Consider the following 16,405-nt stretch of genomic DNA (forward strand, 5'->3'; position numbering starts at 1 on the left):
CACAGGCCAGGCAAGTGCAGGCGCGTCTGGTCTGCCTCGGAGGAGAGGGGTGATCCCGGGAGCCGAGCGAGTCAAGGCCTTTGGTGAGACCAGCTGTGGCCCCGCCGTCCTGCCTGCGCGCCCTCACCGTGCCATCCGCTCCTCGGGACCCCCGGGCCCAACCCCACACACTCCCTGCTCACTGCCCAGAGGGGCTGCTTCGTCCTGCTGACCCGAGCCCCCGGTGCCCCTCCCTCGCCACACTGCTGCTCCTGCAACACAGGGAGACACACCTGTCCTGCCTCATGTCCCTGCTGCCACCGGGGGCTGCCCCGGAGGTCAGAGCAGCACAGATGCCACGCACAGCGCAGCGGGTCGGAGTACGGGGCGTGTGGGAAGCTTCGAGACCCTCTGTGCAGCTGCTCAGGGATGTGCTCATGACCACTGCTGCCTCATACACCAGATCCCACACGGGGACCCAAGTAGGAAGCCGGCAATTCTCTGTGAAGCGGAGGCCTTGGGGCAAACGAGAGCAAAAGGCACGTGCCACCCCCGTGCTGCGCTGGGACGGACAGGGACGGTCCGGGGTGTCAAGCAGGCAGACGGGGAGCATGGGAGGAGCCGTGAGAACCAGTGCAGCGGCTGTCCCAGAACCAAGAGGACAGACTGCCAGGAAGGGAAGGAACCACCACGCACACCGAGGGGCGGAACCTGGTCGTCCCTGACCTGCCCCCACCTCGCGCTCGCCCCGTGGGGTCCTGCCTCAGGGCCTGCGGGCCCTCCCCGACCTCTCCAACCTCGCGGCCCTGCACACAACCAGGCGCCTGACAAACGAGCTGCGGGACAAGAGGAGGAGGGCTGGGGCTCCCAGCAGGTTCAGCTGGGCGGGCTCCGGGAACGCTGGGTATCCGCTTGCTGGCATCATCTGACTTCCTGGGAACATGTACACACACTCTGAAAAGCTGCCCCTCGCTGTACGGCTACGCGCCACATGCCGGAGAAGGACAGACGGTGACGCTCACTGCGAACGACAACCACAGCTGCGTCCACTGCCCAAGCCCGTGAGACGCCAGGGAGCTGAAAGCCTGCAGTGAACGCACGGAGCCGCCGGGGCAGGCGACCAGCGGCCCCAGGAGCCACGGTGAGCAGCCGCACGGAGCCCGAGGGCCCCGGTCACCACGAGGACCACAGAGTAAGGGAGAGGGGAGCAGGCCCCCCTGACGCTCACAGGCAAGACACCCCCGACGCCCCTGTGGCCCGGACCTACCTGCTTGTCTCATGAGTTCTCCTCCTAGACCCCTGAAAGTGAATGGAAACATTCAGAGTTAAAATCTTTTATTTGTAACGACCTAAACCATCCCAAGTGACACACGGAGCTTTGGGTTCCAAACAGGGAGACACTGCTTAGGTTCAGCCCGACTGCCGAGACCCTCCTCCAGAGGAGGCCGCCCTGGTCCCCGGGTTTTACGGGCACGACGACCCGTCGGGCATAAACCCCGGCGCAGCCACACAGCACAGATTCCAAGTACTGCTCAGTTCCTGCCGCGGAGGAACGGACACCGGAAGTGACCACCGTCCAGCCCGAGGACGCAGCCCAGCAGCGTGTGTCAGGGAAGAGGCGCTACCGCTCTGGACACCTGACCCCTGACGCTGAGCAGCGTACGGCATGCAAGTGCACTGCACGGAACACCGAGGTGCGTCTACAAGGCCACGGCGTCCGGCCCAGACAGTAACGTGTCGCTCCCCCTCCTGCCTGAACCAGTTTGGAAACTGGGACCCCCGGGGGGCTCAGCGGTTTAGCACCGCCTTCAGGGCGTGACCCCAGGGTCCTGGGATCGAGTCCTGCGTCAGGCTCCCTGCATGGAGCCTGCTCCTCCCTCTGCCTCTGTGTCTCTGCCTCGCTCTGTGTCCCTCAGGAATAAGTAAATAAATAAAATCTTAAAAAAAAAAAAAACAGTTTGGAAACTGGATGAAATCTTGGAAACGGGTCTGGGCAGGGGGGTCTGGCAGGGGAGGACCCGGCGAGTCAAGGGCCCTTCCAGGTTCAGTGTGGGCAGCCAAGCCCAGGAGAGATTTAGAACAAATTTAAAAACAGCAGAGAAAAAAAAAACTAATAAAATAAACAAAACAAAACAAAATAAATAAAATAAATAAGTAAAATAATAAAATAATAATAAAATAATAAAATAAAAATAAAATAAGATAAAATGAAAAATAAATAAAAAAATAAAATAAAATAAAATAAAAAAATAAAAAAATAGAAACAGCAGAGACGTACATGCAGACTCTGTAAACGCCAGCGCACAGCAGCCGAAGCCGTGGGGCAGCAGACAAAGCCGCGCAACGTGGGTGCCCTGTGGCTCCCTCCACAGCTCCCTCTGGGCCACGGAACCAGTCTGGGGGCTGAGGCGTCTCGCCAGAAAGCAACAAGCACATTCCCTACTCGATGGGGAGTCGCTCCTCTGCCGTTGGAGCAGCTGCAGCAGCAGCAGAGCCGTGGGGAGGCCCAGGGGAGCTGCCCGGGTGCTGAGCCTCCGTCAGCGGCCATCAGGGTCAATGTGTGAGGCCGGAGCGCCGACGTCCGTGCCAGAAGGCACAGCCTCGCTACCCTCCTGCCGGGGTCCAGACGCGCTGCCCATAACCCACAGCGGGGAGGAGAGCATGCCGTGAGAGCCCCCGGGGGTGTGCATCGTCTACGGGGCACACGGGGTGGGGGGGTGGGGAGGGGGGACAGCACTAGGGGGGCATCCTGAGACCGCAGACACACCCCTGCAGTGACCACGCGGCCCCGACACAGACCCGCTGTGCCCCACGGGGCTCACGGGCTGGGGGGAGCCCCCCTCACACTCACACTCTGGCTCCAGCACAGGCCTGGGGGGGGGGCAGTGTCTGTTAAGGGGAACAGAGGTGTGCCTGCCTTCGAGCCAGAGGTGTCCAGAAAAGGGATTCTGAAATAAGGCAGGATGCACGGGATCAATGTAAATCTGTGTGGAACAGCTGCCGCGTTGGCACTGGGCAGTGCCAGCCAGCCAGGCCTGGCCAGGAGCACGGCCGCTCAGCCCCTCTCCCGGGCCTCCCTGTGCTGAGCCTCCACAACCACTCAGGGGAGCGGAGGACGTCTGAGCCCCGGCCGCTCCGTGACAAGACGGCCACAAAGTCTTATGAATAAGCCAAAGATCTGAAAAGTCACTTCACCGACGGCAGAAGACGGCCAGTCACATGCAGAAGATGCCAAGGGCACCAGTCCCCGGGCCGTGCCGGGTGGCTCCCCGCGGAGACGTCCCGCCGTGTGCGGAGCCCGGGGAGTGCTCCCAGCCACCACGGGGGGACGCCAAGCGGCACAGCCCTTTGGACGAGCTGCTGGGGCCTTAAACACCCCCAGGTGTTCACCCAAGCAAAGTGCAAGCACACGTCCACACCAGGACTTGACCACCAACTGCACAGCAACACAAAGGCGACTCTGAGGTCCGCACATGACGTGCACGACCTCTGCGGCTTCACCTGCACGGAAGTTGGAAAAGTCAGGTCTCCTGAGGAGCACAGCCGGGCCAGTGGGCTGGGGGGCAGAAGCACGGGGCCGGGTGCCAGCAGACGCCCGGCCTCACGCCCGCCAGGCCACAGCCCTACACAAGCCGACTCTGCCGCAGGACACGGAGACCTCGGTGAAGCTTAGGACACCCGTGATGCTCGTGGACCTTCACACCCTCTGACCGGGACACACACCCCTTCAAACGAGTAGCCGGGCCGGGGTGCCCGTGCGCGTGGCGTCCGTGCGGGTGACCCCCGAACACAGGGTCGTGGGGCTGGGACGCTTACCTGTATAACTGGCGGTCGTAGAGCTGAAACGAAAAAGTGAAAGTTATTTAGTTATAATTAGTTTTAAATGACACAGCGGGTATGTGACATCAGTGAGTCACAAGGACACGACAAACGTTTCTCAGGCTGGGTGTCCGCATGATGGAGCCCACTCGACTCCCAGGAAGCCCCTGTGCCCTCACGTGGAAGGGAAACCAAGGCACAGAGAATGGAGCCAGGACCGACCTGCGTCCTAGTTCCAGGGTTGCCAGGCAGCCTCTCGGGCGGCCGGGACCACACCCCTGACCCCAACTGGGCAGTGAGCAGGGCAAGGCCTTCCCCGTGCCCCACAGACACCCAAGGGGCGGCCCTGCAGCTTCCTTCCCCCCACAGGCCAAGGATGCCCCCCAGCCACCCTGCGCCACCGCGCGGTGCCCCCCAACATGCCCCGACCCCACCGCCGCGCGGCACCACAGCACCCACTGGACGGCACAGGCCAGATGATCTGGTATCAAAATGGTGCATCGTACGTGAGAGATGAATCTCACAGGATACAACTAACCCCAACCCACCCACGTCCCCACGAGAGACTCTGACGTCACCTGGTAACGCGAGTGGTTCACCCGGCACCTCTCCTGAGCCACAGAGCTCGGGGAAATCTCCGGAACCCACAGAAATGGACACACTTTCTCCCCCCAAGATGTGTGAACCCAGATCCTGGGGGTCAGTTCAGACCCTGGTCCCGCCGTGGAGGCACAGGCGGGAATCCAAGCCTCCGCAAGAACAGGCCCATGTCTGGACAGCGGTGGGAACGCAGCCGGGTCGCTGGGCGCCTGGGCAGCAGGGAGGTGCAAGCAGCATGCAGGAAACGCCCAGTTGGTGGGAGGGGCAGGCGTGCTCGGGGCCACCCCCAGGACGCAGAGCCCCAGGTGCCAGCCACCCGCGGGGCAGAGGACCTCCCCGTGAGCGGTGGGCCCAGACGAAGCTCAGCGGAACCTGTGGGGCCATCAGACTCTGCGGCCCGGACCAGGGCTGAGGGAGAGCGTGCAAGGGCAGGGGCCATGGTGGCCGCACACCAACCTGCTGGTGGATCTGCTTCAGGCCGCGCACCGCCGCATCATCCAGGTAGTCTGCGACGGGCCTGCGTGGGGCAAACACAGCAGCTTACACCCTGAGGACGAGCAGAGGGGAGCGCTCAGGGGCCTCCAGCTCCCCCGGCACCCGAGGGCCCTGCGACCAGACGCTGCGGCTCCTGGATCCCGGGAGGCTTCCTGCCTGCCCCCGCCGCCGAGGGGGCTCCCTGTGCCCACCTCTCGGTACCGACCAGGTTCCCGACACTGAAACCTTTCCTTCTGGTAGCCTGGGATACGTGTCCACACCAGGCAGGGGCCGCTCACACCCCAGCGCCCGGGCTGGTGGCCACCTCACCAGGCTGTCGCGCCCAGGCCTGCCCTGGGCAGCTGCACTGGGCACACTGCAGCTGATGCCAAGCCCTCAGCCCGCCCCAGGTGCCACATCACCCCGTGCAGACGTCCTCAAAGCTGCCTGACGGTGTGCGTCCAGCCCGGGGGAGGCAAGGGGCTGAACGGGTCCAAAGCCCCAGGCTGTGGCCAGCGCCCTGCCTCACGTGGCCCCAGGGTCCTTCAGAGGGACGGGTGGCGATTAAGACCGTGGTCCTCAGACTCAGTGCAGGGCCCAGGTTACAGACACTGCAGGGTGTTGTGAGCTTTTCCTTTCGTGGAAAAGTTGGTGGGAAAGAAAAGTAGAAATCTAAGCAGTCCCACAAACTCACAGACGGCCCGCGAGGAGCTGCTCCACGACCCATACCACACTCCCGCGTCGTTAGGACTCTGCCCGCTAGAGGGTCCTTACTGGAAATGTAACCACTTATGGCCTCTGATGCTTTAAATTACGAAGAGTAACAGTCCGCCCAGCACGCGGAGCACAGGGCCCGCTCAGCACCCTCTCTGAAAACACATCCTGCTTTTCTGAGCTAACTCAATCCCCAGAAAGACAAGAGGTCAGGAAACAGCTACTCGGCGCCTCGGGCCCTCAGGGCCCCGGTGGCCAGCAGCCCGTGGACACGGCCACCAGGGAGGGAGAACCCCAATGGATGCGGGGACCCCGGCTCGCGGCCACAGGAGTCACACAGACCGTGGGCACGTCTCCCACCTGTCCTCTTGCACGGCGAGTCGGTACAAGCCGCGGGCGAGCTCCGCACAGGCGAGCACAGCCCCGTGCCGCGTGTGCAGGTCCAGGCTCTGCGTCTTCGACAGCAGGCAGGGGAGAACTGCGAACGACAGGGGCCACGGGACACGTGAGCGAGCGCAGGGACCGTGCGTCAGACTCAGGAGCAACAGGAGGCTTACGGGGAGAGCTCCCTCCGCGAGGGCCGCTAGTGCAACGCCCAGAGTTAACGCACGTCAACACACCAGACCCTCCTCGGCGCCCAGAGGCGTGAGCAGGACGGCAGGTGGGGGCGCAGAGCTCGTCGATCCCGGGTCCCCCGGACACGGGGCAGGGATCCGGAGTGGAGGCGGAGACCCGGGGCTCTGCTGTAGCTACGTGGGCGGAGGGGCCGCAGCCTGCCTCCCCGGCTCGGAGCAAAGGAAGCTGCAGGACTCTGGTGCCCTGGGGACACCCCAGGAGCGAGCGGAGGGCAGACGAGAACCTCGCCACACTCCTCTGCCCACTGACCTGGGAACCACAGCCCTCGGAGCCTCCGCATCCCCGAGCACACACACGCACTGCTGCGGTGGCTGTCAGGGCGCACGGCGTCCACGCAAAAGCACCCGCACAGGCGTTTGCCCATGCAGGCAGCCGGCAGCGGTCCATGCTCAGGGACCAGGGAGGCTCCTTATCTATTCACGCTCTTCGACGGGAGGAAAAGACAGGGCTGAGCCCCCGTCCTCCAGGCCGTGAAGATGTCCTGGAGTCATTGCTCTGGGGCTGCGGCAACGAGCAGGCCCCAAGGCCTCCCCTGGAGGGCCCGGGCTATGAGAGGCTCACGGGAGTAACATCGCGGACTCCAGATGAAGAGCCGCGACGCGACCACCAGCTAATTATCAAAGCATGATTTACACAGGTTTGACGAGGGCTCCCCACCTGAAACCAGATGCTTACTTATCCTGGAATACGGGTCCTTCCTGTCATAAGGTGTCAACACTCTGGGCCTGGCCGCTCTCCTCTCCCACCGAGGTGGGCAAATGGGACAGCAGGCCATTCCCCCAGCCCGGGGTGGCCAGGAAGACGCTTGTGTTTTAATTTATTACATTGTGAATCACTTCACTTAAAAAGATAATAATGTAGCTACTTCTGAAACACGCAAGATGCAGAACACGGTCCCTCAGGTCCGTGCACCCAAGGCTTGCTGGCCCCAGGTCAGGGCGTCTGTCCGCGGAGAGGCCACGGCTGAGTTCCGTCCCCCGACCAGGCGCAGACCAGCTCTTCATCCACACACGTCCCGGGGAGGAGGAAACATGGCAGGGCTCCCAGCCCTCAGGCCTGGACGCCAGCACGGTGCCCGCCCGGCACACACAGGTGCACACGTGGGTGCGCGGCACAGCACGGCCGGGCACACCTACCGTGAGTGGCGCTGTACTCCGGCGCTCGCTGGGCCAGGTTGTGCAGAGCCTTCGCGGACAGCTCCCTGATGACCCTGGCGGAAGGACGCAGAGAAAGTTAGCTCCTTCCTCCTCACGACTCCAGCTGCTCCATCTCGCAGACAGAGGACAGACGGGAGGGTCGACCGGCCACTTACTCAGAGCCACCAATGAAAACAAACATGAAGGAACAAACAAGTAAGAACTTGTGATAACAAATGGGGACAAATTCACCAAGCGACGGGCAGGAGCCAAGCCTGCGGTGGTCACAGCCGCCTTCTCCGGGCGCCAGGGGCAACGTGTCTCCCAGCCTCCCACACCCGAGGAATTCGGAGTAGGAGCAGCGGGCAGAGGCATGTGACCTCTCGCTGTGAGGACCAGAGGCTCACGGGGCGGATGTCGTCCGGCTCAAGCTGCGACGTGGGAGGCGGGTATCACGTCAGTACAGATATTTCCAAACACATCGACGTGCTCTCAATGCGTCGAGCGACAGAGGAAGCCCCCAGAGGTGGTGACCGAGGCCTCCTGCGTCCACGGGGCCCAGACGGCGTCAGACCAAACTCTGAGAAGCTCCCCCACCAGCTTCCCCGCCCCCTCCCACCCCCAGGCACCGGACGCCAGGACGGAACAGTGTCACCGCAGAAGCAACAGGACAACACAGAAACACGATAAAAACATTAAGGTGGAAACACATGCATACGAGGGCAAACGAGGACAAATGAGGGCTCCCTGTATGTGGACAACTGAATATCTGACACACGTCAGCTCAGAATGAGCACCTGAAAGAGGGATGAGCCCCATACCCCGGCAGGACCATGTCCCACCCCTCCTGGCCCCCAGGTCCTGCTTAGGGGTCCACTTCCAACAGCAAACATGAGTGCTTCGAGGCAGGAGTGTCTCGGGCACCAAGCAGCTCAGCACCACGCACCCACGACCACCACACCCAATGCCAACCATTCGGTGACACGCCAGCCACAACCAACGCTGCACCCCGCAGCCTCCGTGAATGGTCAGGGCTCAGGAAGCCAGTTCTGAAGAGTGAGTGATAAATGGGTCTGAGAGCAGAGAACCATTTATTTCAGCAGCAAAAGGTCCCGAGGAGGCAAAGGGGGCAGCCACTCCGACACCAGTTACACGCATCTTTCCCAATTGGTGCCAGGTTGAGCATAAGCGTTCTCTACTTAAAACAGTTATATTTACCATGTAAACGTAAGACCTAAAACTACAAAACTCCTAGAAGAAAAGAGGAAAAAAGCTTCATGATGTTAGACCTGGTGAGGACTTCAAAAGCACAGACAAGAAAGTAAAGATGGGTAAAGTCTGCATTACGAAAATTTTTAAAGATTTTATTTATCTATTCCTGAGAGAGAGAGAGAGAGAGAGGCAGAGACACAGGAGGAGGGAGAAGCAGGCCCCCTGCGGGGAGCCCAACGTGGGACTCGATCCCGGGTCTCCTGGATCACACCCCGGGCCAAAGGCAGGTGCTCAACTGCTGAGCCACCAGGGTGTCCCTGTTTTAAAATTTATAACTTCTGTCAATCGAAGGAAATAGTCAAGAGAGTGATAAGGCAAGCTACAAGATGGGAGAAAATAGCTGATTAATATAGAATATATGAAAAACCTCTACAACTCTACAACTCAACAAAAAACAAGTAGCTGGATTTAAAAACAGGCAAAGGACTTGAGACGCTTCTCCGCAGACAATACACACAGAGCCAACTAACCCGAGAGAAGATGCTCAATATCAATGATCCTGGGAAATGCAAGTCAAAATCACAAGATGCTACCTCACACGGGCTAGGATCGCCGTCAGGAAAATGCAAGGCAAGGAATGATGAGGACACAGAGAAGCTGGAATCCCTGTGCAGGGCGGGTGGGAACGTAAGGAAGTGCAGCCATTAGGGAAACCAGTATGGTTCTAGGGGCTCCCTAAAACATTAAAAATAGAATTACGCCATATGATCCTAATTCCACTTCTGGGTATTTCACGCAAAGGAGCTGAATCCGGGGTCCAGAAGAGAGATTTGCACACCTACATTCACGGCAGCATTTTTCACAACAGCCAGGAGATGGGAGCAACCCCACGGCCACTGACAAACGAGTGGGCGAAGAAAATGTGCTCTACACACACAATGGAGTGTTGGCCTTACAACAGAAGGAAATCCTATCGCTGCTACGACATGGGTGCACATGAAGGAGAGCAAGCTCGGTGAACTCAACCGGTCCCAAAGTACTGTATGATTCCACTTACATCAGGACCCTGGAGGAATCAAATTTTTAGGGACAAAAAGCAGGATGGTGGGTGCCAGGGGCCACGGGAGAGGTGAGGACAATGAGTCCCTGTCAACGGCGACAGGGTTTCACTTTGGAAGATAAAAAGTTCTAGAGGTGGATGGGGAACATACGCAATGCTATTGCATTGTACACGAAAAGTGGTTAAGGTAATATTACGTTATGTACATCCTACCACAATCCAAAAAATTAAGTCATATTTATCTTTCTAAAATATTTTATTTGGGCAGCCCGAGTGGCTCAGCGGTTTAGCGCCGCCTTCAGCCCAGGGCCTGATCCTGGAGATCCGGGATCGAGTCCCGCGTCGGGCTCCCTGCATGGAGCCTGCTTCTCCCTCTGCCTGTGTCTCTGCCTCTCTCTCTCTCTCTCTCTCTGTATCTCTCATGAATGAATAAATAAAATATTTTTAAAAATAATAATAAAATATTTTATTTATGTGACAAAGAGAGAGAACGCGTGCACGTGCACGAGTGCAGGGAGGGGCGGGGGGCGGGGGGAGAAGCACCCTCGATGCCGGTTCCGGTCCAGGACTCCAGGATCACACGCTGAGCTGAAGGCAGATGCTTAACCAGGCGTCAGAAAACTTTCCAAAAGAAACCCAAGACAGGGGAGCAGCACCTCATAAAAGTGGTACTACTTAAGGTAAAACAGAACAGATGCACCAGTCAAGGGTGCCATGCGTCAGCATCTGTGAAGAATTCTGCAAGGGGCGCCACATGTTCCAGGGCAAGCTGTGAGCCGACCGGAGAACCGGCAAGTCTGTTAGCGAACTTCTAGCTGCCGTCTCCTCACTGGCATAACCCAGCCGAAGACAGATGCAGAAAGGGCTCCACCTCTGAAGAATCATAGAGTAACAAGGCGACATGATGCCTTATAAAGCCCAATGTTCGGGGGATCCCCAGGGGGCTCAGCGGTTGAGCGCCTGCCTTCGGCCCAGGGCGTTATCCCGGGGTCCCGGGATCGAGTCCCGCGTCGGGCTCCCTGCATGGAGCCTGCTTCTCCCTCTGCCTGGGTCTCTGCCTCTCTCTGTGTGTCTCTCATGAATAAATAAATAAAATCTTTAAAAAATGTTTTTTTTTTAAAAAGCCCAATGTTCTGGAAAGTGTTAGCCGATGTGGTTCTGAGCATCTTCAAACCTGAAAGAACTAGGACCAGACAACATTCCCTCCACGGCCCGGCTCACACACCCTGAACACTTCCAGGTTTTCAGAGCTTATTCTAAAAGTATCTTCTTAACGAAATTGATAACAAGACCGAAGCCATGAGAAAAAAATAGAAAATAGCCACAGACGGGCAGAAAGTGAACCCTGGTGACGATGTCCTGAGCTCTGTGCAGACCAAAGGCCTCACACAAAGGGCAGACTCCGTGAGAAGGGACAGAAAAGCAAGACCCTACAAGACTCACCCCGGCTGAGGGCAAAGGGCATAGGCCGCAGCGGCTACGAGGGCTCCAGCCGGGCTTCTCTGCAGGGCCCTAAGCCAAGGACAGTTTCTACATCGTAAAAGGTCAGATAAAGAAAAAACTACAAATACACGGAACAGTGACCTGAAGTATTTACTGCCTGGCCCTTCAAAGAAAGCACGCGAGCCCCCACACCACGACCCCTCAGATCATACTCCAAGACCAGGAATTTACCATAAAACAGAGGGAAACGTCATAATGATAAAGAGTCAATCCAATGGGAAGACATACAAATTATAACTGTAAACGCACCTAACAAACAGGCCGACCCAAAATGCACGGAACATGGAGATGGAGAAGGGAACGCTCTGACATCAGCTGGAGATTTTAACGGCTTCAGAGCTTAGCCCAACACCACGGGTGACACACGCACCGTTCTGGTCTTAAGTGTCCTACTGACTCACTAGTTCCTCGCAGGGTTGGTGCATGGGATCTTTGTCCCAATTATGAGAGATTGTGCAGTGACGCCTCAAGTGTCAGAAACCAGCACAAGTCTCAGAAGATCCCCGGCAAGGAAACCGAGGAAGAGGTCTGCTGGTGGGTGGGCTGCACCCACGTAGGTGGCACAGGGGTGCCCCACTCCCAGGAGAGCCCTGCCCTCCTGCACACACGGCAGCCCCGCCAACGCCCCACCGTGCAGGGTGCTGGTCCTGGCAGGTCAGAAGGAACGCCCCGCAGGTGACGCCCTACAGCCAGGCCCTCGACGTAGGGCTGTGAGCAGCCCCTACCTTCAGGCAGTCCTCTCCTCCAGCCCTGCTGCCTGCACCAGCAGCCACGCCAAGCCCTCCTAGACGAGGTGGTCTCGCCTTCCCAGGGGCAGTCACGGCGGCCGGCAGCGCAGACACCCCTCTGGGTTCTGGATCACAGGGGCCCCCAGCTAACTCGCGCAACACTCAGGGCCCTGGGGCTGCTACAGAAGGAGGAAAAGCTGCCGGCTTCCAGGAGACAACGGAGAAGACCGCCGGCCAGGGCGGCCACACAGGACAGCACGGGGGAAGGGGCCCCTGAGGGAGCGCCCAGGGGGCTGCTCCTGCGCTCCGGCACACCCCAACACGACCGCATCCACGCGGCAACACCGCACACCTGGCACACCTAAGGTCTCCAGAGGTAACACTAGAGTCAGACCCTTAACCAGCACATCAGGCACGAAGACTGGAACGCCTATCACTTCGCAAAAGTCATCTTAACAGACAAAATCTATAAGAAGACACACTCAAGGCTTCGCTCTATTTAACCGCTCCTCTGGAAAAAAAATAAGAATTGTTATTTGACAGCTACATTTTTTTTTTAAAGATTTCATTTATTTACTCCTGAGAGACACAGAGAGGGAGAGAGAGAGAGAGAGAGAGAGGAGAGAGAGATGCAGGCAGAGGGAGAAGCAGGCTCCATGCAGGGAGCCCGACGCGGGACTCGATCCCAGGACTCCGGGGTCACGCCCTGGGCCGAAGGCAGGTGCTAAACCGCTGAGCCCCTCGGGCTGCCCTTTGACAGATATTCTGATAAAACACATTAGTAATGAGACAAACACAAAACTTACCCATCCCAGTGGTTGATCTTCATGGCCACCAGGTGGTCTATCATCGGCTGTGTGTACTCAGGAAAGCCGGCGATAAACATGCTGAAAAAGACCGTATTGAGAGGCGGTGAGGACGTGAAGGAGCAGGAACTCCCGCCAATGCTTGTGGCGCGTACAGCCACGTTCGGTTTGGCAGTTCCTTATAAAGTTAAGGACACAGAAATCCCCCTGGAAGTATTTACCCAGAAACAACCAAAGCTAAGCACCCACATGGAGACGTACGGCTCCGAGCAGGGTACTCCTCCGAGCCACACCCTCCAAACAGCCTGACCGTCTGGGACGGGTGAGCTCAGAGGGACGCTGTGGCACGCCACCAGCCACCAGCAACAGACAGGAGCGAGCTCCGGGCGCACACGCTGCAGGTGTAACGCTCGGAACAACGTTCTGAGCTGAGAAGCCAGATGCAGAAGTACATCCTTCCTGATTCCGCCATGAGATGTTCTACAAAAGGCACCAGCGGTCCACAGCGATGGGCTGAGGCTGCTCGCCGCCGCGTGTCATGCAGGTGCCGGTCACCCAGGGGAGACCTTGCTGACACCAGGTGACACCAGGTGTCCACTCTTGCTCAACCGTGCGCTTCACTCAAGGACAGCTGATGGAATGTAAATCCTGCCTCAGAGATAAAAGGTACAGGGCACCTGGGGGGCTCAATCGCTGAAGTGTCGGCTCAGGTCGTGACCCCGGGGTCCTGGCACCGAGCTCCGCATCAGGCTCCCTGCTCAGCGGGGCGTCTGCTTCCCCCTCTCCCTCTGCCCCTCCCCCTGCTGTGTGGTCGCTCGCTCTCTCTGTCAAATAATTAAATCTTTAAAAATAAATAAAAATAAAAGTTACATCTAGTAAAAATACTGTAGGAGAATTAAGAAAAAAATCTCTAAGTAGGACAGGCGCACTCTACCTACGACTCAAAACCCAGAGGCCGTACGGCCATACCACCCTGAGTGCACCCGATCTTGCCAAAACTCAGAGGCCATCAAGGAAGATCGGTCGGTACATTCAAACACGTGACCAAAAAAAAAAACGTCTGCCAGGAAAAACACATCATGAAGTCAAAAGATAAAAACAAACTCAGAAAAAAATACCAGCAACTGTTACCACAAATAAGACACCTCTTTAAAATAAAATTGTTCCAAATCCATAAGAAAATACTATCACCTCAGAGGAAAAGCCTCAGTTTACAGAGAAGAACAGGACAGGACACAGCTGGCGCCCAGCCTCCTCCTCGGAGGAGACAGACAGGAAGCCTCCATCTACCCACCAGACAGCCAAACCTGGGGGTGCGGGTGCAGCCATCGTGGGCAGGACCTAGAGGCATCTAGAAACACTGCTGGGAGCACCTCTGTGGAGCAGCCTCTGTGGACGGTGAATGGCATCGCCCAAGGAATGTAAAACGTAAAGATCCAGCCATCCCACTGCAGTCAATTCATTCAGATAAAACCCCACAGGTGGGAAATCCTGCGTGCAAACACGTTCACATCACATCACATCACATCAAGCAGCCGAGACTAGGCCGGAGGGGAGGGACGCAGGGTGCGCAGTACGTCCACCCGGAGGACAGGAGGAGGGAGGCGCCGCGTGCACGTTCGGCTGGTTCTGCTGCGCGGGCACCACACCCAAGCCACCTGCCGACCTGCCGTCCCCCGCGGATGAGCACGCAAGCCGTGCCCACCTGTGCACCTGCTGCCAGCGCTCGGCGAGCACGGGAGGAAGTCAGCACCGCGGCCTGTGTGACACGAACCTGGCCTCTCCAGAAGACGAGCCAAGGACCCCCGGGAGGGAACTGGCCACCAGAGCATCAGCTGCACCTTGGGAACCGTACACCACACCCTTATGTCACCTCCTCCAAAAACACACACTCGTATGCGTCATTGCTCAAGAACACCCAACTGCTCCCACATATTGCCCAAGCCTGTGCGCCATCCACACCCCCCGTCACGGGCTCAGCCATCGGCCACGTGTGCTACCTGGAGGCTGAGAGACACATTGGACGGCACGGAGGGCCGAGAAGGGGGAAACACTTGGAATTACCCGAATCCTGGGTGGGCACGTGTGTGCATGTGCACGGGGTGAACACAGTGCTGTGTGAACATGTGTGTGCTACAAGGTGCTGGACTGGGGGGACGGGCACAAAAGTGTGTGTTCTGGATGTGAAAGAAAGCAGAGACTTCTCCAGAGATGAGGGAGACGGAGAGACCCTCCAACGGTGACAAAAGAGGTAAAGTCAGAAGGAAAAACAGAAGAACCAGGACAGTGGATAAGTGGTCAGAGAGGAACCCAGATGTGACCCCTGGGAGGACCCCATCACCGAAGGGCCCCTGGGACTGCCAGCATCCACGACCAATGGCCGCACAGGAAGAGACGGACAGACGCCAGCCACCTGAGCTCTCGTCGAGCTTGGGACCCAGCGACAGCTGACCAAGGGGGAGACACACGTCCGGAACCAGCGCCCGGTGCACAGCGTTCCCCGAGCAGCAGAGTCTGCACAGAGGCCACGTGCAGAGCCCCCCCCGGGGGGGGGGCGGTCAGCAGACGGCGGCAGGCCAGTGGGAGCCGGGCCACGCGGCAGCTGAGGGGATCGGCAGCAGGAGGAGCCCTTGAGGGCTATTAGGGACACAAGTGACAGAACTAGGTCACCAAGCAGACGCAGACAAGGAGGCAGTAGGAGAAGCAAAACGGAGCTGACTGTGTGGGTGGCAGCCGTTCACGGAGCTAGGAGGCAGCGAGGAGGCAGTTTGCTCTGAGGGCTCCTAAGTTAGAAGAGGTCATATGGCAGGAACGTGCAAATTACTGGAAAGCAAAATACGACAAATGGGGTTTCGAGAAGGGTGCACAGGACCGCAGATGTCAGAAACCCACCAAGGAAACTTCCAGCAGCAAGACAGGCCAACAGAGCCAGCGACCACGGGTCGTGTCCCAACAGAAGCAGCCCCGTGTTCACACACTGACGTCAAAGGGGCTTCAGCAACCAGCCACCGGCGGACAAGGGACAGGCCAGGTGACAGCAGAACTCAGGAACGCGGGACGCCAGGACGCAAAGCAAAGGCTCCACGTGACTCTGTCCACACCGGTTCCAGAAAAGGCAGACTCCGGGCCCGGGAGGCGAGTCCAGGTGCCAGGGCCAGGGCACGCGGGGCTGTCGGGGCCAGGGGGCGCGTCCTGCGTGACCATACGGTGCTGCCCACTCATGGCCAAAACTCACATTTTAAGTTGGGGATGGACTCTTCCTATATAGAAATTACGTGTAAAATAGTCGTATAAAATAACAATTGGACAAAAATAAACGTGACTTTTTTTAAAGGTTTACTCTCAGGAATACACAGGTGACTGTAAGCAAAAGACAAGAGACAAAAAGAAAACATTTGCAGACCGTTTATCTGAAAAGGGGCTCATATCCAGAATAGGTAGAGAATTCTGAAATTCTCAATAGGAAGAAAACTAACCCAATAAACAGGCAAAAAATTTATCAAAGGAACCCCTGAAAGACGCTCCAAGTCCTCAGTCGTGAGGAAAACAGCAGCGAGCCTCCTGCCCGCCCGCCAGAACGGCTGTGACAGGAGCACGGGGAACGGGAGCACGGGTCGCCGGGAGCACGGGTAACAGGAGCACAGGGAACGGGAGCACGGGCCGCCGGGAGCATGGGGAACGGGAGCACCGTCCTGGAAATCTGCCTGCGGGCTCTTAACAGCTGGGCTCCGGCTATTC

General features: G+C 58.2%; 1 protein-coding gene across 2 annotated transcripts in view; it reads right to left on the reverse strand.

Annotated features, from left to right (window-relative positions):
- Positions 1-16,405, reverse strand: part of TBCD (tubulin folding cofactor D) — a 139,944-nt gene that overhangs the window by 21,794 nt on the left and 101,745 nt on the right. For both annotated transcript variants that reach the window (XM_025468444.3, XM_025468443.3), the window contains 6 exons: positions 12,668-12,748; positions 7,359-7,432; positions 5,947-6,064; positions 4,855-4,915; positions 3,796-3,818; positions 1,247-1,278 (listed from right to left, as the gene is read on the reverse strand). In XM_025468444.3, the coding sequence (XP_025324229.1) occupies positions 1,247-1,278; positions 3,796-3,818; positions 4,855-4,915; positions 5,947-6,064; positions 7,359-7,432; positions 12,668-12,748 (389 nt within the window). The remainder of the gene's footprint in view (positions 1-1,246; positions 1,279-3,795; positions 3,819-4,854; positions 4,916-5,946; positions 6,065-7,358; positions 7,433-12,667; positions 12,749-16,405) is intronic.

This window comes from Canis lupus, chromosome 9 (genome assembly GCF_003254725.2).
Source record: "Canis lupus dingo isolate Sandy chromosome 9, ASM325472v2, whole genome shotgun sequence".
In the NCBI taxonomy this organism is placed as follows: domain Eukaryota; kingdom Metazoa; phylum Chordata; class Mammalia; order Carnivora; family Canidae; genus Canis; species Canis lupus.